This window comes from Drepanopeziza brunnea (assembly GCF_022702325.1).
Source record: "Drepanopeziza brunnea f. sp. 'multigermtubi' strain 214-2 chromosome Unknown ctg9, whole genome shotgun sequence".
Lineage (NCBI taxonomy): Eukaryota > Fungi > Ascomycota > Leotiomycetes > Helotiales > Drepanopezizaceae > Drepanopeziza > Drepanopeziza brunnea.
The window spans coordinates 763138-789616 of record NW_027094072.1 but is presented as its reverse complement, the minus strand read 5'-3'; the positions used below and the strand labels follow the sequence as shown (position 1 = coordinate 789616).

At 50.2% G+C, this 26479-nt stretch overlaps 7 protein-coding genes across 7 annotated transcripts; 4 read left to right on the top strand and 3 right to left on the bottom strand.

The window, feature by feature from the left end:
* Positions 1-3734: 3734 nt before the first annotated feature.
* Positions 3735-5612, top strand: L3040_005636 (uncharacterized protein; the record flags this gene model as incomplete). Its single annotated transcript, XM_007295778.2, has 1 exon — positions 3735-5612. The coding sequence occupies one exon, from the start codon at positions 3735-3737 to the stop codon at positions 5610-5612; it is 1878 nt and encodes a 625-aa protein (XP_007295840.2).
* An 849-nt stretch (positions 5613-6461) lies between these two features.
* L3040_005635 (uncharacterized protein) lies at positions 6462-7409 on the bottom strand (the record flags this gene model as incomplete). The annotated part of the gene is made up of 4 exons (XM_066154590.1): positions 6462-6793; positions 6885-6941; positions 6995-7008; positions 7387-7409. The coding sequence occupies 4 exons, from the start codon at positions 7407-7409 to the stop codon at positions 6462-6464; spliced, it is 426 nt and encodes a 141-aa protein (XP_066011442.1).
* Positions 7410-7483: 74 nt separating this feature from the next.
* Positions 7484-8709, top strand: L3040_005634 (uncharacterized protein; the record flags this gene model as incomplete). The annotated part of the gene is made up of 6 exons (XM_007295779.2): positions 7484-7571; positions 7774-7787; positions 7862-7909; positions 7976-8232; positions 8388-8475; positions 8533-8709. The coding sequence occupies 6 exons, from the start codon at positions 7484-7486 to the stop codon at positions 8707-8709; spliced, it is 672 nt and encodes a 223-aa protein (XP_007295841.2).
* Positions 8710-10307: 1598 nt separating this feature from the next.
* On the top strand, positions 10308-13078 carry L3040_005633 (uncharacterized protein; the record flags this gene model as incomplete). Its single annotated transcript, XM_007295780.1, has 7 exons — positions 10308-10345; positions 10395-10417; positions 10470-10508; positions 10564-10669; positions 10730-10863; positions 10914-12927; positions 12979-13078. The coding sequence occupies 7 exons, from the start codon at positions 10308-10310 to the stop codon at positions 13076-13078; spliced, it is 2454 nt and encodes an 817-aa protein (XP_007295842.1).
* A 928-nt stretch (positions 13079-14006) lies between these two features.
* On the bottom strand, positions 14007-15808 carry L3040_005632 (uncharacterized protein; the record flags this gene model as incomplete). Its single annotated transcript, XM_007295781.1, has 3 exons — positions 14007-15155; positions 15244-15575; positions 15688-15808. 3 exons carry the CDS (start codon positions 15806-15808, stop codon positions 14007-14009), a joined length of 1602 nt encoding a protein of 533 aa, XP_007295843.1.
* A 516-nt stretch (positions 15809-16324) lies between these two features.
* Positions 16325-17514, top strand: L3040_005631 (uncharacterized protein; the record flags this gene model as incomplete). The annotated part of the gene is made up of 2 exons (XM_007295782.1): positions 16325-16342; positions 16423-17514. The coding sequence occupies 2 exons, from the start codon at positions 16325-16327 to the stop codon at positions 17512-17514; spliced, it is 1110 nt and encodes a 369-aa protein (XP_007295844.1).
* Positions 17515-20679: 3165 nt separating this feature from the next.
* L3040_005630 (uncharacterized protein) lies at positions 20680-22451 on the bottom strand (the record flags this gene model as incomplete). Its single annotated transcript, XM_007295783.1, has 2 exons — positions 20680-22247; positions 22310-22451. The coding sequence occupies 2 exons, from the start codon at positions 22449-22451 to the stop codon at positions 20680-20682; spliced, it is 1710 nt and encodes a 569-aa protein (XP_007295845.1).
* Positions 22452-26479: the final 4028 nt, after the last annotated feature.

The window sequence follows — 26479 nt, the reverse complement described above, 5'->3', positions numbered from 1 at the left end:
GGTACCGCCCCGCATATGCCAGGATCTCGCCTCGTGCTGGGCAGCGAGCTGGTGCGGAAATAGCAAGGTGTACTAAGGAAGGAAAAGCAGCATCCCATAATATAATATAATATAATATAGATAATGTAAAGGAGAGGAGAAGAGATGGGATGGGAAGAGATGGGCAGAGATGGGTAGAGATGGGCAGACGAGTACGGTAGGTACCGGTATGTGTGTGTATTGCATTCCCGCCAAGGTGAGCTAGAGGAAAGAGACTCCCCTCCTCGCTTACGCTTGTGGTAGAGGGAAACGAGGCTGTGGATGGATGGGATTGGGATTGTAACTGTGATACGGTAAGTGATAATAAGTAAAGGGGCAGATGAAGAAGAGTTTGGGTTTTGTTGAGAGGGGGGCGGTGCAGGAGATAGTTACGCTACTTAGGGATTAAAGGGTATGGAGTCTAGTTGTAGGTGTGAAGAGGGCTTTCGGTGTCTGGTACCGTATCTGGGATTGAGTAGGGAGGGGAATGGATGGTGGGGTTTTTTTTCTTTTTCTTTTTTGGAGTTGGTGTTTGTTGAACGAAGCGTTTAGTTTCTGCAAATACTCATGGAGAAGAAAAAAAGAAAGAGAGAGAGAATTGGGTGGAGGGGGGGGGGTAGGGATACATACATAAACATATACAAAAGTGATCAACAGACATCATCATTCACTTCCATACCGATAAGCTAAGCTAACCTCCGTGCTTTTTAAAAAAAAAAGATTAAATTTTATTTGAAAAGAAATAAATAAATAAAATAAACATTAAAATTCCTTTCATCCTCTTCAAAACACGATACTCGGTTAGCGATAGATTGAAAAGCCTTACCTCTCCCCGTACCTACCTACCTACTCTATCGAAAGATGAATGACTCGCATATACTCCGTATATTAGATTACTTGCTGTCCCATATAAGCGAGCGAGCAGTAACACCTACCGCAGCGCAGCACAGCGCAGGCTGGCAGAGAAGCTCCGTACGGTCTGTGAACACCAACAACGACACCACCACCAACCACCACCACCAACAGCAAACGTAGAGCCGAAGCGGCAGCCAAGCAACCAACCAACCGAAGGAAGGATCGCTCTCGAAGAAACGGTCCGGTTAAAAAGTAAACAAGCTACCGGTAGGTACGAAGGTAGTAAGTACCTAGGTAGTAAGTGAGTTACCGTACCGTAGTCCCCTCAACAAAAACAATCTCGCTCTCGCGGTCTTGGCTGTATTCCCCGTCTCGATATCCACAGCGCACAAACGGAGGGGAAAAGTAGGTGGAGGAGGGCACAGATTCGCATTCCGCAAGAGGAAAAAGTTGAAAAGGGGACCATGTAACCGGTACGAACTCGTGGGAGGAGGAGCCCTATAAGCTAGGTATAGAGAGGAGAACTTGCTTATTACTCGCTCGCTCACGTGCTAAAAATAAGATTAATAATAATAGTAATTCCTAGATTAGCGGGCTGTTTCTTACCCTCCGAAGCACCATATTCGGTTGGTGGGTTGGGTCCGCGGCGAAGGACAGACAGAAACCTAGGTACCGGTACCGGTACTGTATCGTAGGTACTACTAGGTGCCCCGTACCAAAAGACGTCCCATCACATCAGACCAGGACCCAGGTAAACAAAAACCAATCTCTGACCCGGCTGCCTTAGCTTACATAGCCGCGTGCTTGTCCGGATACAAATACTACTAACAAGAAGTACTGTAGTAGTGGTCGGTCGACGAGATGGGATGGGGGTGCCTGTCCGGAGATGGAAATGAAGCTTATCACAAAGTAAAATTAACAAGCGATAAGAAAACAAGCTTGCTTGCTGATGCTGAGACGGAAGGCGTATGAGCGTCCGTCGAGCGAGGATCCTTCTATACAGTAGTACTTCTTCTAGATGGAATGGGGGGGGTGGGGGGAGGAGGGAGGGGCGGTTAGGCGAGGATTTTCGAAAACTGTCACTGTCACTGTCGCCGTCACAGTTAGATTGTTAGGTTTTATTATTATTAGCCCTCCCTCGGATTCTTCGCCTGCGGACCCTTCCGTCGGTTGGTTTGGTTGGTTCTCCCGGACTTTGATTTACCGTACTCGGTATCATTCGGCGCCCTTCGCCCCCTTCGCACCCGTGGCTGGCCGTGACAGGCGGGTTTCACGTGCAGCGGCAGCAGAAAAGCCTCGACGTAGCTACGTAGTAGTATCTGGCCGGACGAAACAAACACACGCGTGAGGGAGCGAAGAATGCAAGCATGACGCATGAATGATGAATGTTTGTTTATTTACGCGAATTTGACCGGGGCGCAAAGCGCAGCCCAGCTGGCTATTCCGAGTGGCCCTTGCAACCGAGAGAGATGGCTAGCTGGTTGGCTGGCTGGCTGGCTGTGCTTTTGCTTTTGCTTTTGCTTTTGCTTTTGCTTTTGCTCTTGCTTGGGGGCTGTTGATGTTGTTGGTACAGTGTACCGTAGGTAGGGGGACAAGAGGAGTTGCTGTTTGCTGTACGTACCTATACGGTACCGGTATGTACGTACTAGTACGTAGTATATGTATTCCGTATGGACGGATGATCGACGGGTAGTCCAAGTCCAGTCAGCAACGATACGGGTACGGGATCACTGGGCAGGCAGCTCCAAGCCTCCCAAGGCCCACGCACAATCATGCTGCATGCCCTGCGGCTTATCCACCCAGATCCACCCAGATCCACCCAGATCCACTCGTATCCACGACCCAAAATACTACGTACGTACAGAGTAGGTACTTCTACTTCTACTATACTACTGTATGTCCACATTTGCCCATTCCCATGTCCTTGCTTGGGATAGGACCCGTCCTACAACCAATCACCGCTCGTGGCCCCACACCCTTTCGCCCCACTCACATCCTTCCCTCATCCTTGGCCCCTGTAATATCCTCTGCCAAGGCCACGCTAGACATAAACGACACCGGCCGTGCTTCCCCCCCCCCAATATTTCCCGTTCCCCCTTCCCCTTCCCTCCCGACACGTCCGCCGTCTCCTGACAAACAACAACTCTCTTCTCATACGCATTTTCCTTCACCCACTACCACCACTACCACCACCACCTCCTCCACCACCACCACCGCTGACTGCGATACCTCCTCCTCTTTGCTCTTCTTAATACTTACCTCCCCCCCCCATCCCCCCCTTCGATTCTACCACGCACCCATCACCCCTTTCTGCACCACCCGCCACTTCTGCCTTGTCATACCGCTCGTCCGGCTGTACTCACGTTCTCCTTTATTTCGCTCAGATCCTCGTCATAACACTCCTTTCGCGCCAGTCCCCGGTCGCAACAAAACAATCACCTTTCGCGCGCCACCACGGCCCCTTTTCTCTTCTCTGCGCTCCTTACGTCGCTTGCATTCACTCGAGCGACTCCGTGTTTGATATCCCTTCCTGTACAAAATTATTGCGCCCCTGTACGATTTTTTGGATTGTTTGGAAGGTTCAGGCGTCAAGTCTCGTACCGACGTCAGCGACCTTCGCGACACAACCCGGAGCTAGCGCATCTTCGCCAACGGTGATCAACCACCACCTCATCATCCTCGTGCACACAACCACGCATCATACCCGCATCTTCCACAACTATCTCGTCACCAGCCCTGGCCTGCGTCGTCGCCGCCTTCGGACTGAGAAGTCCCCCCACTGTATGCGCATGTTTAGATTCAGTTCTTGGATCTCCGAATCCAGGAGTTGCGACAAGGTGGTGAATGGACCAGAACTCAAGATGGAGCCTCCTGCTCAGGTGAATGAACTGCATCCTCAAACAATGATTGAGTCTGTAGTGGGGATTGTGTCTGGCGCTCCATCGAAGCGAGGCTTCAGCAGTCTCGACGAGAGTGAATTCGGATCCGTCGGTGGGCCTCCCGGGAAACGAATTAAACAGAGTCCTGGTAATGATAGCGAGGAACTCAACGGCGCTGCAGAGGAGCAAGTGATTTCAACACTACCCCCGGACCGTTTGACTGCAATCAAAGAATCCATCGACTCTCAGTTTAGTCTCGAGATTTTGATGAAGCACCAGGAACTGCGCCTGATCGACCAAGAGATTGGAAAATGCCGAATTGCTCTGGAGCAATTACGTCGCGTTCATTTGATTCCTTTCCCAACATCGTCGACAAATCCCCTGACTCTGTCAAATGTTAGTGACGGTGTTGGCCCTGCTGTTGGCTCAAAAGGTCGTGTTCCGAAATGGGCTCCTCCCTTCGGAGTCACCGACGGGCCATACTCAAAGCACTACACCAAGTGGCTCATTCCAGACCCAAGTTTCGATGGCCTACAAGCTGAAGCCTCAGAAAGACCACGTGCTGGAAAATCTGTCCCCGATAGCCGAATGCGTAACAGTCTCTCTGATGGCATACCAGCGAACAAGTCCCGTTCCCAGAGAGGATCCACGAGCCAGAACCTTTCAGCTCTCCCCAGCGGTTATCCTCCAGTGAAGGAAAAGCCAGGACCCTGTGTTGTCAAGCGTGGCGATGGCCAGTGGGTCAAGCTCATTTGCCGAGACTGCCAACGACTCGACTTTTCTAGTACTCAAGGCTTCATCAACCACTGCCGCATCTCTCATCGTAATGACTACAAGAGTCATGAAGAGGCTGCTCTTGACGCCGGACATCCGTGTGAAGTTGATAAGGATGGTAAATTCATTGGTGAGGAGAAGTCCCCGGCACTCACACCTGGTGTCCACCCAATGGTTAGAGATGCTCCGTTCACCAAGCAAGCATACTCGGCTCTTATGTCTCATATCCAATCCTCTTTGGCGTTGTATGATCAAGGAAAGATTTCTGGGGTGGATGCTATGACTGGAGCAAGTTCGATATTGCGACGGAGACAGATGCCAGCTACCCCCAGCAAAGATTTTGTTCCCTCATCGAGCACCCCGCATCTGTCAGAGTTGATGCGTAACAGTGGTTTCGCTGGCAACTTGGAACAGATAGTAGCTGACGCTAAAGCGCCAATCAACTGGGAGGAAGAGGAGGAGTCTGATGGAGCAGAAGAATCCACTCCCGATAAAGTCGTAAGCGATGGTCCTCGTAACATGCCAATGGGTGGTGATGGTGCGTCCCCGCCACTTCCAACTATGCGCATGCCCGCACGTGTTTGTCTTTCGCCAGCACCTCTTGGTCGACCGAGCAGCAGCAAGGGAACTGATGTAAGACTTCCCGGACTCAGCGGTATCTCGCAACGTCCGTCCCATGCGACTCCAGTGCTTGGCACGGCCCCTGTACATCACAACAACAGACCTTCCAGCCGCTTCGGCCAAATGGACGGCTCCTCGGATGAACGTCGTCAGGAAATCGACATCGATATGGATATGATGCATGGCTCGTCTAGGATCGACCTCAGCCCCAATACAGCTTCGAGCCACAATGCACCGAGTCTGGTCAGCGATGATGGCGAGTATGACGAAGGAGATGATGCCGAGAGCGCGCGTTCGCACAGTGAGGACGAGGATAGCGATGTAGCCGAAATCAAACTTGACGATGATAACGTCGAGAAAGTCATTCCGCGGACGGTACTGATGGGGCGCGCTGGTAATGGGCTAAGCAAGGATGAGAGGCATGTTACATTTGTGAAAGCAGAAAAGGGCAGGCTGCAGGCTTGAAGCTTCGACTGCGCAAGGATGGAATTGAGGGTCTAGCGACCGGTTATGAACGTTGATTTCCGTTCTGCGCTATTCATGAGTGAGGGAAAGGCAGGCGCTGAATATGTGCCAAGAAAGCAAGAATAACTCTTCTCTTCGGTTAGACTTTCTTCTGTATGATAGAATACCACGCAGGCACGCTGTTAGTAACAGTGAGCATTCTGCTGCGAAGGGCCGGCGCGGACAGGTCGGCTAGCATAGACTATGTATGGATGGCAATTTTGCTGCTCCTTTGTCATTCCACGATGAGAGGTGTGGTGTAGGGTTTGAAGTGATGCAAATGAACGACTCAGTTCGGGGTAGGCAGTGTGGGGGGTAGAAACGAGTAATTGATATATATAAGTATGTGATATGGTAGCGAGGGTATAACGATATAAGATGAATGTGTTATTGGGTGCTTCGACCTGGGAGGAAATTCCAACGCGATTTCTGAACCTTGCTTGCAACAAGATCGGGACTTAATTCTCCCACCCTTCCTCCCTCCGTAACAGTCTCGATCGTCCACTAGGACTGGATCTGTTTTCTTTTCTCGTGCATCTTGATGCAGACCCCGACTCCTATGCGTTTATGTGCGCACCGAAAGAAAAAGACTTCTGCAATTCCTCCACGAAAGCAGCAGTATCGCTCGTTTCGATCGATCGTCCACTGAGACACTGCTAACAAGCGTTTTTTTTTGGTGTGTTTTTCATGCGCTGCGGTATAGCTAGCTTGCGAGGAGCGGCCACGGTCGGTACGCTGCATATACAGAGAGAGAGAAAGAGACTTCTCTCGGCGCTCGCTCAGTCTCCATACCCACGCGCATCTAAGCCGCTACACAGTTCCCGCTCGCGTCCACTTGGACCTTGATTCGCAGATAGTATGCTCTTCTGCTCCTGAATCCTTGTATTGGGGTCTCTGCGATTCTCGCCTGAGATGATGGTTTTCGGACTCGGGCTGCTTGGTGCGGAAGTTGAGGGTGGTGAATTTGCGCCTTGCGCGCCGACGCTGATTCCTAGGGCTATTGTGAAAAAGCGCTAGAGGCGAGGGTGCGGATTGGGGAGGCGGCTTCTTTGAGGAGGGCTTTTGGGAGGATGGATTTCGGCTGGTGTGGAGTCGGGAGGCAGGGGGATTGTGCTTTCGAAGAGGTGGGAGGCGGTGGAGAACTGGGTGATAGCGTTAGAAGGACAGGGAATGATTACAGCGGTAGGATTTGCAATTACAATAAAAGCAAAGCTGGTAGAAAAAGATGCTTACAATGAGAAAAGCAGAACGAGTAATCGAAGAGGAAGAAAGAGGGGACAATATCTCCATCTAATAGCCAGGACGCTCAGCTCCAATTCCAGGATATGTATAGATGGAAATACCAGGCTGTCGATTCCTGCTGCGTTCAATATCGCTCTATCGAAGGAAAGGAGAAGGCTTGTCGCATTAGTCGAAAGAGATTATGATGTCTGCGAGGATATCCAGCAGGAAGGACGACGTGGTATTGATAAAGGAAGAGCGGAAGTGGTGCGCCGTACGACTGCAGAGAAGATAGGTTCGTGTGGGAGAAGCAGATGGATTCATGTTATATGCTACTCCATAGAAAGAGAGAGATGATCGAGGAGTGGTTCCGAGGAGTAAGCTGGTATGCTAGTTTCGACTTGGTAAGGACCGAGATGATGTGGGAAGGCTTATCGCTGTGAAATGAATATATAGCTGATCTGAAGGTACCTATATTCGCTTATCGATAGATGTTCTTCCCAGTAGCGTATACCCGAATCGCGATATCGGATGCATTGTTCTGAGAATGAATAATTCTAAATTTCGTCCGGTCTTTGTAGAGCTTCCGATAATGTCTTGGCATGACGAAAATGTACCTATTGCACCTGCGACAGCCTCGCGTCGCCCACTATCAAACACCACCGTCTTTCACTCTCCTTTATATCAAGACGCGAAAAGGTATGCTAAACTCCCACGATTAAGTTTGAATCATTGCGCTATACAGAATGCTCTTCGCGGGTAATCCTGCCAGAAGTCTGGAAGTGAAATACAAGGGGTTATACTATCCACAGCTTTGTTCATTCGCGCTTTTAATATCAACTCACCTTCAACGTGAAACTGCTGAAATTTTTCTCTGCAACTGCGCTAACAAAACAAATAGGCCCCATCTTCTCCGTCAATCTCAAAGGCATATTTTTCTCCGAAACATCTCCATTTGAAATTGGGCATTCAATATGGCGGATACACAGCCAAAGCAGGAGAATGTTGTAATGGCAGAGGAGGATGGCCATGATGAGGTACACTTCACTCTCGAATTCCCCTCCCTTATGATTTAATCGAAAATATACTGATCGATGCAACAGGAGGAGATCTCGCAGATGAAGAAGAGGGTTGCGGAGATGGAGGAGGAGGCAGCCAAGCTGCGCGAGATGCAGGCTTCGCTCGACGTCCAGAGTCACGATCTATCGGACGACAAGGAGGATATTGACTCGAGAAGCATATTCGTAGGGAACGTCGACTACTCCGCCACGCCCGAGGACATCCAGGCTCACTTCGAAAGCTGCGGCTCTATCAACCGTGTTACCATTCTGCTTGACAAGTTCACTGGCCATCCTAAGGGGTTCGTTCAACCTTCGATCTCGACTCCCCAATATATAACGTGGCATCTAATGAGATCACATATTTTCATTTCATCTGCCAATCATTTGCCAATGATTGATATTTCAATGGGGAAACGCTGCCTGGCAAGAGATGGGCGCTAATTAGGATATGCAGGTATGCGTACGTTGAATTCACTGAGCCAACACTGGTCGCGCAAGCACTCGTCCTCAATGACAGCATGTTCCATGGCCGTAACCTCAAGGTTAGATGTCACACCTCCCCAGCACTACCTATTTTCTCTACTAATCGTCAAATTTAGGTGGTCCCTAAGCGAACTAACCTTCCTGGCATGACCGCCCGCGGTCGAGGCAGAGGGCGAGGTGGTGGTCGTGGCTTCCCAGGCAGCCGAGGTGGTTACTCTCCAAGAGGAGGAGGTTATCGGGGCGGATACAGAGGCAACCGTGGCAGAGGCTTCACTCCATACGCTCCGTACTAGATTTCTTCTGAGAGACGTGTTGGATGATTCCGGGGTTCTGGCCAGCGTTAAGTGTTGGATGAAGATGGAACGATGATAGGGGTTGGGTTTTCTTCTCTTCTTCAGAATGGATGCGGGGTTTGACAGGCAATTAGGTATACTTGAAGTGAGGACTTCATATGGCGTCATTCCAATACTGAGGTGGCTTTTACCTGACGGGCTGGCTCTTTCTTGTAGAATTGATGCGACTGTGGTGTTCCTGCTGTACTCTTTTTGATGGTAACATGGCCCTGCTGTGATAGGGGCGCGACTGAAAATTTATCAGTGTGCAGCAGTCGCAGGATGCTCGAGCATGTGTGATTGGGGCTCTGATACTCGACTCTTGGAAGGACTTAGACCACAAATGTTGCTCTTGTTATCATCCATCTTTGCAACTTTGAATGATATTGATTTTTGGTAATTGGCCTGGTACTACCGGCCGGTACCAAAAAGTGGCCCATGATGTACTCCTCAAGCCATAAAGATACTCGGCCCCACTGTAAAAGGACAAAAATAGCTCCTTTCCAACGCACTTGCGGAGTCAATGCTTGCGGAGGTACATGACTAGGTACTGGAGTTCCCTATGACGTTCAAGGCTTGAACCTTGGAGTTGAAGGTAAATGTTTTGCTGTGATTGTTCACTTGCGACCTTAAAGGGGGATGGATAGTAAAAGATGAAACTACCTGTTCTACCTCTACCTATACTACATGTATAGGTAGGTACAACTACCGGCAACTACCTCGCAAGTTCATCTGGCAAAGGATAACAACGATCCACAGCTCCACATCTCCACAAACCTATCAAATCAGCATGTTCCAGAATCTGGCCTTTCCTCTTGGGTAGTCAACTAGTCAGTCAGTTACAGCATACACACCGTAGACAGTTTCAAGAAGAGGAAGGAGATGACTCCCTACGTATCTGTCTTCGTCGCACTTCGTAAAGAACTCCGTATTGACCACGTGAGCAGAGTGCCCAATGCATCGCCACACCTACCTCACCTTACTGACCTTGTTAACCAAAACGTCTCTTGCGTCGTCGTCGGCTCTGCAATTTTCCGTCTAAAGAAAAACAAGGTGTTCTTCTTGCGAAAGTCGTAACCAGGGATCTAATTTTAGAACACGCCCTTTACTGCAACTTTGGTCACTATTTTTGGTCTTTCGCCGCTGACCTACGAACCGAGCCGAAACCCAACCCGACTTCCTCAGGCATTACATTTTCCCCACTGCTATCCTAGCCTTAGCAACATCAGTACAAACTCTCTTTGAAACCCAAACACTCCGTCGATGCGAGACCACACCATACCTCTCTGAACCAGGACTCTGGGTCCCAATGAGCCAGCCGATCACAACTGCTTGACAAATACTGACCAAAACTGCGTCAGACACTGGGGTTAGGTTGGCCACGCTGCCTCTGTTAGCCCACACGGCCACATAGCTTAGCATAGCCCCCCCCCCCTCGGCCGAGACTTCGAGCTCAGATAGCAACGATCTCAAGGAACGACCACCAGTTGCGATCAACCTCGCGGATCTGTTGCTGAAGCTCACTCGCCTGTGCCAGCTACATTTCGCATATCCTCAACATGGCGAGCAACAGCAGGATGGATTCGAGCCTGCCGCAGTCGGTTCTCCCGCCCCCATGACTAGAAACACCACTGACAAGCATACAGGCAGCCCAACTTGCGATTAACCAGTACGAACTCTTCAGCCATCATTGAGAAGCCAGAAAACTAATCAGACAACAGTAATTGCGGCCGATGGTTTATACAAGCGCGATGTCTTTAGTATGTCATGTCATCATTCAATGTCTCAAAGGAATATACTGATTCCGCTGCTCAGGATTTCCAGATCCCTTCGCTGTGGCGACCCTCGGCGGCGAACAGACCAAGACGACCACAGTGATCAAGAGAACCCTGAACCCATACTGGAATGAGTGTTTCGACCTGTAAGCCAGAATCAATTTGGAATGCGGTGGTCAACACTAATGAATGAAATCACTTTGCAGTCGCGCCAATGAGGACAGCATACTGGCAGTTCAGATATTTGACCAGAAGAAGTTCAAAAAGAAGGATCAGGGATTTCTGGGTGTCATCAATGTTCGAGTTGGAGATGTAGTCGACTTCTCAGTCAAGGCAGATGGTGAGCAATATCTACTGGGGATATGGCCACTTACACTAACTTTAGCACAGAAATGCTTACTCGGGACCTGAAGAAGTCTACGGATAACTTGGTTGTGCACGGAAAGTTGATCATCGGCCTTTCTACTAATCTAGATGCTCCCCCTCGAACCGTTGGAGGCTCACTCAATGCAAGTCGCCCACCCCAATCGACTATGCAAGGATCGACACAAGGATCTGCCGCTCCTACTCCCCATGCCTCCAATGTCGTTTTGGCAAACGGCGCACTTGTAACAGGCCCTACACCCGGTCATGCACCCGCTGCCGGCAGCGCTGGTTCGACTGCAAATTCCCAGGGGAATGGTACTGGGCCTCCCAGAGAGACCGGTACATTCAACTCTTTCGAGGATGCACAAGGAAGGCTCCCAGCTGGTTGGGAACGTCGGGAAGATAACCTAGGCAGAACATACTACGTTGACCACAATACTCGGTCAACGAGTTGGATCCGACCTTCTGCTGAAGGTACTGTTGAAACGCAGCGTACTGAACGTGATGCAAATACCCAAGTTGAGCGCCAAAGGCATCAGAATCGTACGCTCCCCGAAGACCGGACAGGTGCCAATTCTCCGACTCAGCAACAACCTCCGGCAAGTGCAAGCCCAGCAGCAGCGGCAGCGGCAGCAGCAGCAGCAACAAATTCTGCAACTATGATGGCTACTGGTGCCACCACGGCCGGTACTGGAGAACTCCCACCACTATGGGAGCAAAGGCACACACCGGAGGGCCGAGCATATTTCGTGGACCACAATACGCGAACCACCACCTGGGTGGATCCAAGACGTCAACAGTACATTCGCATGTACGGCGGTCAAAATGCGAACAACACCATTCAGCAACAGCCAGTCTCACAGTTAGGACCCTTGCCAAGTGGTTGGGAAATGCGACTTACAAATACGGCGCGAGTGTACTTTGTTGATCATAATACGAAAACGACAACTTGGGACGATCCCCGACTCCCGTCTTCCCTCGATCAAAACGTTCCGCAATACAAGCGTGATTTCAGACGCAAACTCATCTACTTCCGCTCGCAACCTGCTCTCCGTATTCTTTCTGGCCAATGCCATGTCAAGATTCGAAGATCTCACATCTTTGAGGATTCGTACGCCGAGATCATGCGTCAATCTGCTACAGATTTGAAGAAGCGACTCATGATCAAGTTCGATGGAGAAGATGGTCTGGATTATGGCGGACTTTCCAGAGAATTCTTCTTCCTCTTATCCCACGAGATGTTTAATCCCTTCTATTGCCTTTTCGAGTACTCCGCCCACGATAATTACACGCTCCAAATCAACCCTCACTCCGGTATCAATCCAGAGCATCTCAACTACTTCAAATTTATCGGTCGTGTAGTCGGCCTTGCTATCTTCCACCGCCGTTTCCTCGATGCATTCTTTATTGGTGCACTGTACAAAATGATGCTCAACAAGGCGGTCTCACTTCCAGATATGGAGGGTGTGGACGCCGATTTCCATCGCAGTCTTCAGTGGATGCTGGATAACCCGATTGAGGGTGTTTTAGAGCAGACCTTCTCCACTGAAGATGAAAGATTTGGACAAACTCAAGTGGAGGATCTTAAACCTGATGGTCGAGACATCGAGGTCACAGACGAAAATAAAAAGGAGTATGTTGACCTCATGGTCAACTGGAGAATCAAGAAGCGTATCGACGAGCAATTCCAGGCTTTCATTACTGGGTTCCACGAGCTTATTCCAGCCGAGCTTGTCAACGTCTTCGACGAGCGAGAGTTGGAGCTGTTGATCGGTGGTATCGCAGAAATTGATGTGGAAGACTGGAAAAAACACACTGACTATAGAGGATACACCGAGTCGGACGAAGTGATCAAGTTCTTCTGGCAAACGATCAGAAGTTGGGACGGTGAACAGAAGTCGCGTCTTCTGCAGTTCGCTACTGGAACTTCTCGAATCCCCGTCAATGGCTTCAAGGATCTTCAGGGAAGTGACGGGCCTAGAAGATTCACTATCGAAAAGGCGGGAGAGTTCAACAATTTGCCGAAGTCGCACACATGGTAAGTTCCACTAATAGTCTCCTTGAAAGTACAAGAGCTAACAAATCCTAGTTTCAATCGGCTGGATCTACCACCCTACAAGTCCCTAGAAACACTGCAATCGAAATTGACGATGGCCGTTGAGGAGACCATGGGCTTTGGGCAGGAATGATCAAGTACGCGCCACATTCTCTCCTTGTTTGTTATATCTTGGTGTTTTCTCTCTCGGAAGGAGGTCAGAGAGACTTGAATACGCGTAGGCTTTGGGGCGGGCTCACCCGCTTGGGCCTACAATAGTCAAGCACCATCTGTATTTAGACCTTCAAACAGGACTTTGGGTGGGCTGCGTGCTCATGCCCCGTTCCTATACTGCGATACTCTGGTTCCTCTATGTGATGACGTTGATGTAGGTTCCAGCTATAGGAACCACTCGCCACATCCGCATGAAGCAGCACAATGAATTTAACTCTTGGTCCACACAGTTTCCCGAGGCCCGATGCTAACCAATAGGCTACATGTATTTGCCAACAGAGCCTCTACCTACTCCGCCCCTCAATAACCCTGCGGCCTATGCCTCTGCCTCGGGCGAAGGGGAGGCAGTCCTATCCCGTCCTGTCTCGTGTCTTGGTGTGGTGAAACTAAGCTAAGCTAAGCTAAGTAAGCTAAGTTTTTTTTTTTTTTTTTTTTTTTTTTTTTTTTTTTTTTTTTGAGGTTGAGAGTAGGAAGCGAACGAATGCCCTTGCTGCCATAACAAATAGATGTTGTGTGAGCCGGAGAAAAGTATGGTGGGTGCTCTTCGGATGGAGGGGGTTATGTTCGTAAGGTAGATATAGTCAGTGGTGATGGGGTCGAGCTAGTGGAGGAGGAAGGCTACAAGAGAGAAGAAAGAGATGAGACGCCTGAGTTCAGATTTGTGGACGATATATGGAGTGGATTTTGTGTTATAGAATTCGTATTATAAGGATTCATTTGTGTTCCTCTAAATGATCCGGGCCAGTGTCAAGAGACGGTCACCGGTGTACCTCGAATCCGACGACAGACGACCGAGTCCTCTCCGATTTAGCTGAATCATCTTCCGGTATAGCTGGAAAATTCCTCGCTTACCATGACCGTCGGCCTCTCAACAGCGGCTCGCTCTCTCTGCCATCTTCGCCATCACCACTGTCATTCTTTTCTGGCATCCCCTTGAATTTCCCACCGTCCACCTTCCCCACAGCCCAGCTGCCCTCGTCAGCAGCGCTATCGAAGAACTCCTGGTTCTCTTCGAAACTCCTCCCGCCACTCTCAGGTGTGTATCTCCAAGTCCACCAGCCAGCGAAAGTGTTCGTCGCCGCAAAGACAAGGAAGAGCCAGTATTTCAGGTTATTGAATCCGATAGGTGTCAAGAGCGTGACTGCGAAGTTTGCCAGACCCCAGGTGATAACGGAGATGGCGGATCCCTGAGCGCGAGCTGTGCTGGGGTAGATCTCTGTTGGGATAAGCCAGACGGTGGCGAGCCACCCGATGCCAAAGATACCTGTGGCGAGGAAGAGTGTTATGCTGCCGGGAATCTCGATAGCCAGGTCGGGAATCGAGTCATAGGCTGACGCGAGACCACCGAAGACAGTGAGCAGCAAGAAAGAAACAGCGATGCCAATAGACCCCCAGATCATGAGCTTCCGACGCCCATAAACGTCGATAGTCATCCATGCCAGCGTCATCATGAGGAAATAGGAGACGTAGTTTCCAAGAGTCAGGAACTCGGCTTTGGTGCTGTCGAACCCGAGGAGCTCGAAGATCTGAGGTCCGTACACGGAGACGGCTCCATAACCCGTAAGGGCTTGATTAACCTGTCCCATCACGGTAACCATACTTGGGTGGAATTGAGATCCTTTGGGAAGCAACATGTCTTTGTATCCGATCTTCTCGTCAGTCTCGTTGTCTTGGGCCTCCTGCAGCTCTTCCATCTTCTTCCTGGCATCGTCCTTGCCGTAGATCGTGGACAGAGCTCTCTTCGCGTCGTCCGTCCTCTCTTTGCTTACGAACCAACGTGGAGATTCCGGAAGTCGGCTGATGAACGACATGAGCAGGATGGGGAAGATTTGCATAGCGATGATAGGAATTCTCCACGCCCACTGGTTGTCTTTTCCTAGTCCGTAGGTGGTGGCCATGTTGATGCCATACGCCATCAGCAGCCCGAAGATGTTCATCTGGAACTCCTGCGCAAGGGCTCGTCCTCTCGCTCCATCTGAGGATAGTTCACTCGAGTACTGGATGATGGAGAGATTAGCGAACCTTCATTTTTGGGTGCCTCATGACTGTTCAGAAGGGAATAGGCTACTGCCCGGTTATCCTTACGACCGGGATCACAGCATCGATACCTCCAACTCCCAGACCCATAACGACTCGTCCAAGAAGCATGCAGGCAATAGCACCGCCATCCCAGGTGGAAGTTCCGTCCAGCGAGAAGCCGGATATGAACATGAGAAGATTTCCCAGAGCGGTGGTAGCAAGACATGTAAAGATCGAGGGCTTTCGGCCTTTCTTATCCCCCAGCCAGGAAGCGATCATGGCCCCAACCGCACAACCAAGATAGTATACGGACACTATGATACCGACCACTGGAGACTCCTCCTTGATTTGCATGGTCTTGAGGTATGAGCGATTCGTGTTGATCAGAGACATCATGCCTTGTCACGAGTTAGAGAGACGAAGAGGCACATATGTACATATATTTATATATATATATATATGTATACAAATATAGAGGAGTAATGTAGTCCGTAGAAGAGGCTGGCTGACCTTGATCGTAGCCATACAGAGCAATTGCGGTACTGGAGAAGATCACAACTTCATTCTTCTTGGTGAAGATTGGGGGGAATAGAGAAGAGACGCCGCCCGTCTTCGAGGGTGGATTCGGCATATTGAGGATAGATATGTCTAGGTGACGGTGATAGCCAGATCTCTCTCGAATTCGGACTGGTAAGTAGGGAGACTCGAGTAGATATGAATATACCGAGTAAGGATCTATAAAACTAGAAATTAATAGATCTCTCTATCTCTCGAGAGGATCATGGCGAAAAAGAAAGCTTTCAGACCCAGATGTCGATCATATATTCTCTTAGACGTAGACGTACGTCATGGCTGAGCTCGATGAGGGGCATCCTGTCTAGCCCGATGGATTCAAGTCTGAATCGTGCAGCGGCATCTGGTCGTGTTGTTGCCAGTTGAGTTGAGGTGAGTTGAGTTGAGGTGAGTTGAGTTGAGTTGAGTTGAGTTGAGTTGAGTTGAGCGAGTAAGTCCTGCGTATCCTCACGACTCACGACTCACGACTCACGACCAACTTCATCAGCGTCATCCAAGATCAACATCAACCTCAACATCAACACCCAACCCTCAACCCCTAACATCAACAGCCGCACGACATGAAGCCTCGGCGATGCCTCCTCCCCCGGTGGTCAGTACATTCGTGGCATATTCTATTCTCTTCCTGCAATTGTGATGGAAGCCTACTCTGACCTCGGCATCCCCCTCTAGACGCCGTCACCGCATCGGTTCGTGATCAAGCAAGAGCGTCGTCCTCCGTCTCGCAGCACCCCACTCCAGGAACACACCTCGCGTCCGAGCACCCAGCAATTCAACCCAACACCGCGCTTTTCTTTCTCCTCAACTCCTCGTCCGACAGCATCGCAGACGCTCCCCCGGATCACACCATCTGCGGCGCGGTATTTCACGCCTGCAAACAAACCCTCCAAGCAGCATGACGCGATAGAACTATCATCCGACGACGATGGATTGCGAGATGTCCAGGAATCAATTGAGACGGAGGAGCAGGATGTAGATCTGGAAGGCTACGACTCTGCCGATTTGGACGAGGACTGTAAGCTAGACGAACCCAGTCCGAAGCGCAGGCGTCTATCTACATCTCCGGCCCATGGATTGGAGGAATCGGAAGAGCAACCGCAAGAATTATCACAAGTCGAGAACCATGAGTCTTCCCTCTCCTCGTCCCTGCCAATGCTCTCCTCCCCTCCAGCTCCTCGGCGGCCGATATCTACCACCGCACCACGCTTCCTTCTATCCACGCCTGCACCACAGTCAACGCCCCGGGACGCAACTCTAGCTCCCCAGACCGCAACCCCGTTCCTCAAACCACCCCGCTTCAGACCCCCGGATCCGTCCGAGACATCACAGATGCAGACTGACCCTCTGCCCGAGCAATTCTCGCCTCATAGACGGGGGCAGAAATATGTTCCTGGTGGACTGGCGGCCGAAGTCAGGGACTGGCTCATGAATCTCGAGGGAGCGCTTGAAAGTACCAAGGAAAAGAGGGATAAGAGTGATGAGTGGTTGGTCAAGATTTTGATTCATGAGGCTAGTGGGGGCTCAAGGGAGGGCTTCACGATGGTCAAGGGAAGGCAAGCTCATGAGACGGAACGAGGGGGAGAAATGGCCGACACGATCGGTATTATGAAGGTTATGCTTGCTGGCGAAGGGCAAGCGACGGGTCTGCAGAAAAGTAGTAATGCCGAGGTTGGGAAGACGGTTGGTATCAAAGGCCCTGTCTGGGAGGTGGTGATCGAGGGCGAGAAATGGGGAATAGGTGTTGACTGGAAGGTCTTGGCCTGAGGATCATGATACCCATGCTTCTTGGAGCTGCTCGGTGGTTGCAACGCAAACGCTGGCTAGGTTCATTCATTTATTGCGATCTAAATGCAAAACGGATATGATTGCAAGGCTAATAAGGTGTGGCTGGAGCGACTCTTCGCTTCTACCTAGTACCCATCTCAAAGTCGAACAACCTCTCCATGTTCCCACCGCATCATTTTACGCAGGTGCTTCTGATCGAAAGGGTATCTTACATTGGCTGCTCCCTCCATTGCGGCCAGTGACTCGCCGCCGGCCGCTCACCGACCTCAATCGCATACGCCTAGGTCTCAGCCTCTTCCAGTCTCATCTCATCTCATCTCACCATCCCAAAATCCCCCCCCCCCCCACCACCACCAAGGCCGAGTCAGCCACTCAGTCAGTGACCCAGCCTCTCTCCCCACTCCTCAAATTCTTTCCCATCCCAAACGCGATCTCCAAATCTCTCCCCCCAAACAGACAAAATCCACAAACGAGAATGTCGTCCTCGGCGACGGCCTCCGACTTTCTCGCCGTCTCGAGGCTCGAAAAGCGCGTCTTCGAACACTCCCTGTTTGAGATCGTGGGCAAATGTTGTTAAGAGGGCGAGGGGGTTGGGGATGGGGATGGAGATGAGGGAGGAGGGGGTGGGAAGAGGAAGAGGCGGAGGTAGAAGGAGTGCAAGAGGGTGGAGGAGAGAAGGGCCCCTAGGGTATCGGGGCTAACGTGAAGTTCTGCGAGGATGTGTTCTTGGTCGCTGATGCGCATATGGCGCTGAGCTATGATTGGGGGAGGGGGGAGGGTTACGCTAGTGTGTTTGTTACGTCTTTTGTGTTTCTCTCTCTCTCTCTCTATCTTTCTCTCTTTTTCCCAACATCTCCATATCTGACTTTGTGTGACAGAAATTAAGCACCCTGACCGTAGCGCCCGAGTGCCACGGGCAAGGAAGGCATCGGAAGCATGCTGCTCCAGCGAGTCGACGAAGCCGGCTTGCAGTGCGTCCTTGCCGCTTCGAGAGAGGGCTTGGCGCTGTATGAGCGGTACCGGCTTAGTGGTGTTTGAGAGGACGCTGCTGAGGCTTTGGGGGTTAGGAGGGGGGAGAAGAGTTCATGTTGTCATGCATAGGCCTGCGCGGGAGAGGGGGGTGAGAGAGAGAGGGCTGGGATGGATGGATTGGCTATCTTGTAAGGTGTATATATATATTTTTACTCGTGTTTGTGGAGTGTAGATGGAGATATGGACTTTGGGGGGAGGCTACAATTCTTTACCTGTATGAGGACGTACCTCTGACGAACCTTCAGCTCGTTTATACTCTTGAGGTAGAGAGCCTCTAAGAGAGAGAGAGAGAGAGTCTGGAGAGCCGAAATCGAACCAATCGAGGTGGTTGTAAGATTGTAAGAGAGAACGACCGGGTCTTGGCTCGATCGCAGCCGCGCTGCTCGATATTACACTGCCTTCGAGAGACGGGTCTCTAGTCTACAATACGATCAAGTCCGCAAAGCTCTTAGCTATCGGATCCCCCCCTCGATCGGCCATGAGGCCTTAACCCTTTCATTTTTTCCCGCTCAAATTTTAACCGACGCGAGTCTCCTCTTCGAAATCGACAAGCGCTCTTCCGCACCTCTTCCATTGCTCGAAACTCAGCGTCGACATGTCTTCACGATAGATAGCGCTGCGGACCGCGATCGACGTACGATACCTATATACCTACGCGGCATAGTCAAGGCCTGCCTTTATCGACAGAGGTTCTGATAAGTCCTCGAGGATGATTATCTTTCTTCCCACCCGTCATCGGCCGAGACCAGTTGACGAAAGAAATCCCGGAATCGCAGCTGCTTACACCGAGTCGTGTTGAATCAGAGAGCGCTACCTACCGGTACTCAAGGAAAGTGTTGCTAGGTAAGGTAGGTAGGTAATGTGGATAGAGAGCAGGGTGCACGTGCCACCAAGGCAGTGCACGGACCTCGGGCCTTGGCACTGGTTTTTATACCGGTATTTACAACCTCGCCCCAATTCCTATTTGTGGATAATACAAGTCAAGTCAACCACAAGCATCAGAAGCTTCCTCCTGTGACCTAGTATTATCGCTAGATAAGTACTAGCCATAGAAAAGGTCAACGAACGAGGTTAATTTGAGTAAGAGATGGGGAGTTTTCCAAGTAACTGTTCTGCCAGAGTCTTGAAGAGGTTACATGAGATTTACTTCGGAGAAAGGACGAGGGAAGGTAGCATAGCAAGTTTTTGACCTGGAGGGCTCCTCTCGTTTGCTTGGCTGAACGGTCACCCTTTTTACGAACGTACAAAGCGCTTACGCTAGCTTTCGAGTATTTTCCCCTGTAATTGGTTTCACAACTCCATTTGACAGCAGTCCTTGACAGAAAGAGCGACGAAGAAGAAAGGGCTTGAAGGAGTACCTCTCACACGCCCATTGAAGCTGTTCCGAAGAAGAAGAAGGAGAAGAAGAAGAAGGAGAAGGGATAAGCAAAGAGGCTCTCGATTTGCAACGGCATGCTCATTCCCTTTTGAAAAGGGGCGAGAACGGCAGAGGGAAGTAGTCTTTGGGCTCGGCTTGGCGAGATCCTTTTGCTCGATTTTCTTCCCTCTTTTTTGTTGCGAAAGAGGTATACGGATCCCTTCCCTCGTGTCGATGGTGATTAATGGATATCTATGCTGGATATGGCTTGGAGTTGGAATTGCACGGAAGAGAGAGAGAATGAAGGTTTGGGTGCGTGGTGACGTGGCAAGTGATTCGTCATATTGTCTGATTCTTCAGAGGGCACCTGCGCAAAGGAGAGGAAAGCTTAGGCTGGAGTTGAATACTCTGTGATCGTGACAGAATCGGAACGGATGTGCAAGGGGGTTTTTTTTTTTTTTTTTTTTTTTTTTTTTTTTTTTCCCCCTCTTCTCGATATGATGTCCATGGGGGGAATTGTGATCCCCTTCCGAGACACCGGACCGTTTCTCGGCCTCGGGCGGAGAAACATGCTTTATTTGGAAAGATGGCTTTACTATGTAGCTATCCAATAATGCCCTTCCCGTTGGATTCGACTGACATTTCCACAGGAACGGTTGAAGACCTAACTGGGCTGCATATCTCGGATAGACGTATATGTTTCTGGCAGGCTCAGAAAACTTTGAAGATCCCCAGAAGGCTTTGCAAACCAAGTGTCAGGTAACCAGGAGACTGGTGTGCTCCAGTTGCTTGACCCAGTCCCAGCTCCCTCTCAGCCCTCTATCGTGATCCCTCCACATCTTCTCCACGACGCGGAAGGTCAGGTCGATGTTTCCCAAGGCGCTCCACGCCTTCAACCTCCGGAACTGAGCCGAGATGGTCTTGCGATGCTCCGTGGTGATGGCCGCCGAGCCAGCGACGAACAGCGGGAACAGCATGCAAGCGAGCACCCCGTCCCGAGGACCGATCTGCTCCATACCGGCCACGATGTTCCCCACCGCCTCCTGGATCACCGGATCGCTGCGGCATTCCGGGTTGATGATGGAGAAGAGCCAGATGCTGAGGGCCGTCTGGTAGAAGCCGGTCATGAGGTTGCGCGGCCTCGAGGCGGGGAGCTGCGGAGGGTGCCGCCAGGCTTCCAGGTCGTAGAAGAGGTTCTCGGCCTTGATGACGACGTGGCCGTCGGGTCGGCCGTGGGCGTCTCGCTGGCTGCTCTCTGCTTCGCTGCGGAGAGCCGAGATCCGAGTCACGAAATTGTGGAGGCCGTCTTGGACGCCGACGAGCGACGGTTCTTGATAGAGGAGGTCCGCGATTCGCTGGTGTTGGGTCGTCTTGGTCGGGTTGAACGGGACGGTCACGGTAGCGAGCGACTCGTGATAGAGGTAGAACTCCAGCAGGAAGGGATCGATGATCGCCGAAAGGTTGGGGGGCGGGGCCGGGCCCATGGTCGATATCTGCGAGGGTGTAGTGGCCAAAGTGATTATCTTCTCGGCATCGCTCAGGTGTTCATGCCAGGCATTGCCACCACTGCCTTCGCATATCTCATAGAGGCAGAGTAAGAGAGACGTGGCGAATATAACCTCCAGTGTGCGGTCTTCGCGTGACGGGTGGTATGTCAAAGCGTGCGAGCTTAAGTCTCGGACGCGGTTAGACTGGCTTTGGACAACTTTTGAGTGCAGACGCTGAGAATCCTGAATGACCTCCATGTCGGCTACGGACGGCTGCAACTTCAGAAGATGCGAGCCGGCAAGACTCAAGATGCTGTCCATGATGGTTTCGTCGCTGAGTGCCAGAGGTATTACGATTGAGTTGAACGGATTCGTTACTCCGGGGCAGGTCGTGAGAAGAGGTGATAATATACTCGTAAAGTGGGAGTAGAGTCGTCGCCGAACAGGAGTGTTTATGCCTCTGATCGGGAACGGGAGTTCTGGCGGCGGGAGAAACTCTTGGTAGTTTTCTAGGGGCTGTATCCCTTCATAGTACGATATTGGATCAAACGGGTCATACGTGACCTCTATATTCCCATCCAACTGCCTTGTGTAGACATGCAGGTCTTGCGCATCGGAGATGGGGAATTCTTCTGAAGACGATGAAGTGTAGTTGATGAACTCGTCATAATCGTATCCGGCGCGTGAATTTGTATCATATAGCATCAGCTGGGCCTCGAACGACGTTGATCCAGGTACCGGTTTTCTTTTCACTTTCCTTTTCGTACCGCCAGTCTCGAATGTCGTTGGGACATCATACCCTTCGCACCTGTACGTGGACTTCATGCAGTTTTGGCCTATCTGAGGATCAGATTTTCATTATTCTAGGACGCCTGGCGATGGGTGTTCTCGAACTTACAGAAAGGATGCTCTTCGTCGCACTTCTTCCTGCGTCGACGGCACGTCTTGCAACCAGTACGAGTGCGACGAATTTGCCTTTTGGTCATACGGCTGATCCCGGTATCGCGTTCTGACGATTGGATCTGGGTCTGAGCAGACATTATGGTGAGTTGTGGGTGATCCGGTGTGGTGTAGGATGTGACACGATGCTCCTTTGGATTGATTATATATCCAACGGATATATTGCGCTGAACGTCGTCCAAACAGAGCAGGAAGAGTCAGACGACTCTTCAAGATGAAGAAATCACCGAATTTCAGGAAATTTAAATCAAACAGATAGCCACCCAGCAAAGACGCAGAGAAGGTTGAGAGGAAGCCAGGGAAGAGAAAAGCAAAGATGAGTGCCTCACGACGTCGGCTCGGATGGACGACGAGGGGCTGGTGTTGGCATTGAGGGCGCTGGTCGAATAGAATGACTAGAGAAATGAAAAATCAGACAAAAGCAAGTACATCGATCACATTTCGGTGCATAATTGGGCATTTCGTGGGCTGTCTTATCAATATGACCAAATATGTGATCTTTGTGGCGTGTGAACTTTCGGTAAGGCGGTGGCCCCTTTGCCGGAATGCAAAGCCACCACCACTCCTATCCGCATTATGTTGATTTAGAGGTCCAGAATCTGATCGTGTGGTAAGTTCCGTACGAGATGAATGAAAGCCACACAGATTGCTATGAAGAATAAATAAGTACACTCGATAAAGATCTCAACCTCCATCTTCCTCCAAATTCACTTTGGAGCTAGTCCCTCTTTGGTCAATTTGCCGACCTGCTAGTGTGCCTTCCCAACCTCGAATTGAACCAAAATACACAACTGAAGGCACCAGTGCCTTCAGCTTCAACCAAATACTCACATAGCAACTCAATATACCATTTCACTATCTGCCGAATATATGATGTCGGATATATATATGGCTTTCTTTGTACCTTGCCACACCCATTTCATGATGCCAAGCGTTGATGGCCCACCGCAAAGAGCAGGTCGATTAATCGTCTCGGATATGTTCGCACCAGAAGCATGTCCAAGGATATATCCGGAGACACTTCCGCTCGTGCCTGATTCGAAAATTCTCGATCATGGGAGGAATTTCGGCAGCGCCTGCAGAGAAGGGCTTTGCTGGAAGTCAACTAACTAGTGTCGTTGGTTTGAGTCAAGCACCATGGGCCGTGGGGGACAAGCGGTGAGCTTCTCTACCGGTATTCCTGTTTTAAATTTCAAGTTCCACAATAGCACTGGACCATGGTCTTCCAGAGGAGCCAGCTATACGCTGCTGAAGACACCATTCACGGGCGCCATTGGAAAGTTTGCTCGCCTGGTCTGTCAACTTGTGATTTGAGATAGAGAATACTCGTCCGAATTGTCTTCAACTCCTTACCAAACGAGATTTATACCTTCCATTACTAGCTGAGCAACTATCCCGAGTGGATGGTGCTGGAATGGTACCACGACTTTACAATGTCGACGTTGTTGCCTTGTAAACATAGCTTGGCTTGTTTGCGATGTACCAGATCTTGGCGGCTATTGTTGCCAGAAATTTGATTGTTATATTTGCTCTTCGGATCCACCGTACGCAGCGTGTACACCGGGCAGACAGTGCATGACACCATCCCGGCTGCTTCTGATTAGATGATTAGATATATTCCCAACTCTGGATTGAGTCCGGGGGGTGCATTGGCTTCCTGTTTGATCGTATGCAATCTCCATTCATCTTTCTGGTGCTCAGACTTCATATAGCCATTCGTTGTCGAATATCTTGCAGATGTCTACTTCCTGTCATGTTATAGGTATCTGTAATCCAAGGGCGTCACGGGTATGGCGAGCGATATCTTTCTGCTACTGAGTTCTCGCTGAGGCTGGATACCAGAGAATTCCAAAGTCTGGAAGCACCGTCGGCTCAAGTCGTCGACAGTACTTACAGTCTGAACTGAAGCCTGTGTGAAGTGAAATCACAATGACTCCAGCCCACTGCTGCTTGTAGAAGGGAGGTGAACATGGCATATGTTGATTGGTTACCCGCAAAGCTCCACAGAATGATAGAGCTGAAATTTGCAGGACCACTTCGCGTGGTTTCCAGTCCACTTTGATATGGTTCTGCCCGCCCCCTTCATACAAGGGGTTTCGACAGCACCGAAGAGCGGACCGAGAGCGCTGAGAACCAGAGTGCTCTAAGCGCCAGCACACAAGATCTCCTTTGCGGCAACGGTATACATCTCACAGATCCACCCGTCAATAATATCAGCTTCTGCGCAGAATTCTGCATGTTTCAGAGCGGGCCGCGCCATTCGAGCTCATCATTCAATACGATATCGATCCGGACACCAACTGTGAAGTATATGAAGTACTCAATTCCGAGCTCCTCGACTCTGTCCTCCGCAACCCAGGCTATCTACGTACGGACACTATTGCTGACATGCATCTGCGGACTGTGGAGTATCAACCGTGGTATGGTGTCTCCCACGCGCCCCTGTGACACCCAACAGATCTGGACCGAAGTTTGATCCGAGAGGGTCAATCTTTCGGTATATACTCACTATCAAGGCAGTAACTAGCGAAGATGCATATATATATGACGTATTTCGACGCGGCCACATCTATGGATACAGAGCTGCTAGACCTTCCCCCTACCCGGTCTCTTCAGCTTATCGACTTTCCTTACTAATTTTATTATTAATAAGTTAGGTCGCTGTTCATCCAACCTCTTCCCGTAGCACAATTTACATTTAGAAAGAGACAAGAGTGCTTCAATAGCGGCTCAACACCAACCGGACCGAATCACGACGCAAGCCAATCCCGAACCTGCAAACAACTACCAGATCCAGATCCCTGTCATGTATCTCTCTCGTTTTGACGTCAGGCTTTCTTGCTTTCTTGCTTTCTTGCTAGGCCCACCGCCTGCTCCGAGATGTACTCACTCACTCTCCTCTCCCCTATCCCACCTGAAGCTAATCTCACCCATAAGTACATACATACATACATACATACATACATACATACATACATACATACATACATACAGACAGACATACAGACAAACAGACACACACACAAAAAGGGGAGGAAAAAAAGACAAAAACACCCTTCCCCTTCCCCTTCCCCCAATCCCATCCCATCCCATCCCATCCCATCTCATCTCATCCCATCCCATCTCACACCATACCTACTACCCACCTACCCATCACCAAATCATCAACTCCATCCATCACGCCACTAACCACAAGCCACTACAAGCCACCATAACTACACACAAGTACATATACATCGATCGCGCCGCCACCGCAAGGACTCGTCTTTCCTTCTTCCCACAATCGAGCATCGTTGAAGAGCTCTTGGCTACGGGAGGTGGGTGCGGGATGCGTTCGTTGTGTTGTCGAAGAGAAGAGAAGAGGAGGGGAGGGGAGGGGAGGGGAGAGAAGAGAGGAGAAGAGAAAAGAGAGGAGAAGAGAAGAGAAGAGGGGGCTGGGAACGGGAATGGGAGATTGATTGAAAGATAGATTGAGCTTTGGAGAGTTTACCTTGATGATGTGGTAGAGAGAGAGGGGGGGGGGGGGGGAGATTGGAGAAGGATTTTCCTGTTCTTACTTCTGCTTCTGCTCGGCTTCTGCTCCTGCTCGAGTCCTAAGACGTCGTTATATTGATCCATGAATGAATGAGAATGAGAATGACTTAGATAAATACTTACCTTACCTATCTGTAAGGTACCTATTCCCAGGAAAAAGAAAAGGGAAGAGCGAACAGAGACAGTATCTATCATGTATTTGTCTACCAAGATTATATATATATATCGGTATCTACATTATGCTAGGTAGTCGTGTCGTAGGTAGAAAAAAGAAACGCCCATTTATATGCATCTATTAACGTCCCTAATAGGCTAAATATCATAGAACAATGAAAGGCGAACATTACTAGGCGAGTGATCCTTTCCCGCAGTTGATTGAAAAAAGTATATCCATCATCCTCATCTCTCGATTCAATCAATAAATCAATCCCCATTGCTATACGTTATTTTTTTTTTTAGAAAAAAAAAATCTCCCGGTCTCCACATGTCGACGCCGAGAAAAAAAAACTAGATGATACTGATTCGAGTACAAGAGTTGTCGTCGAGAGCTCGGTCGTTTGTTGGGGCACTGGGT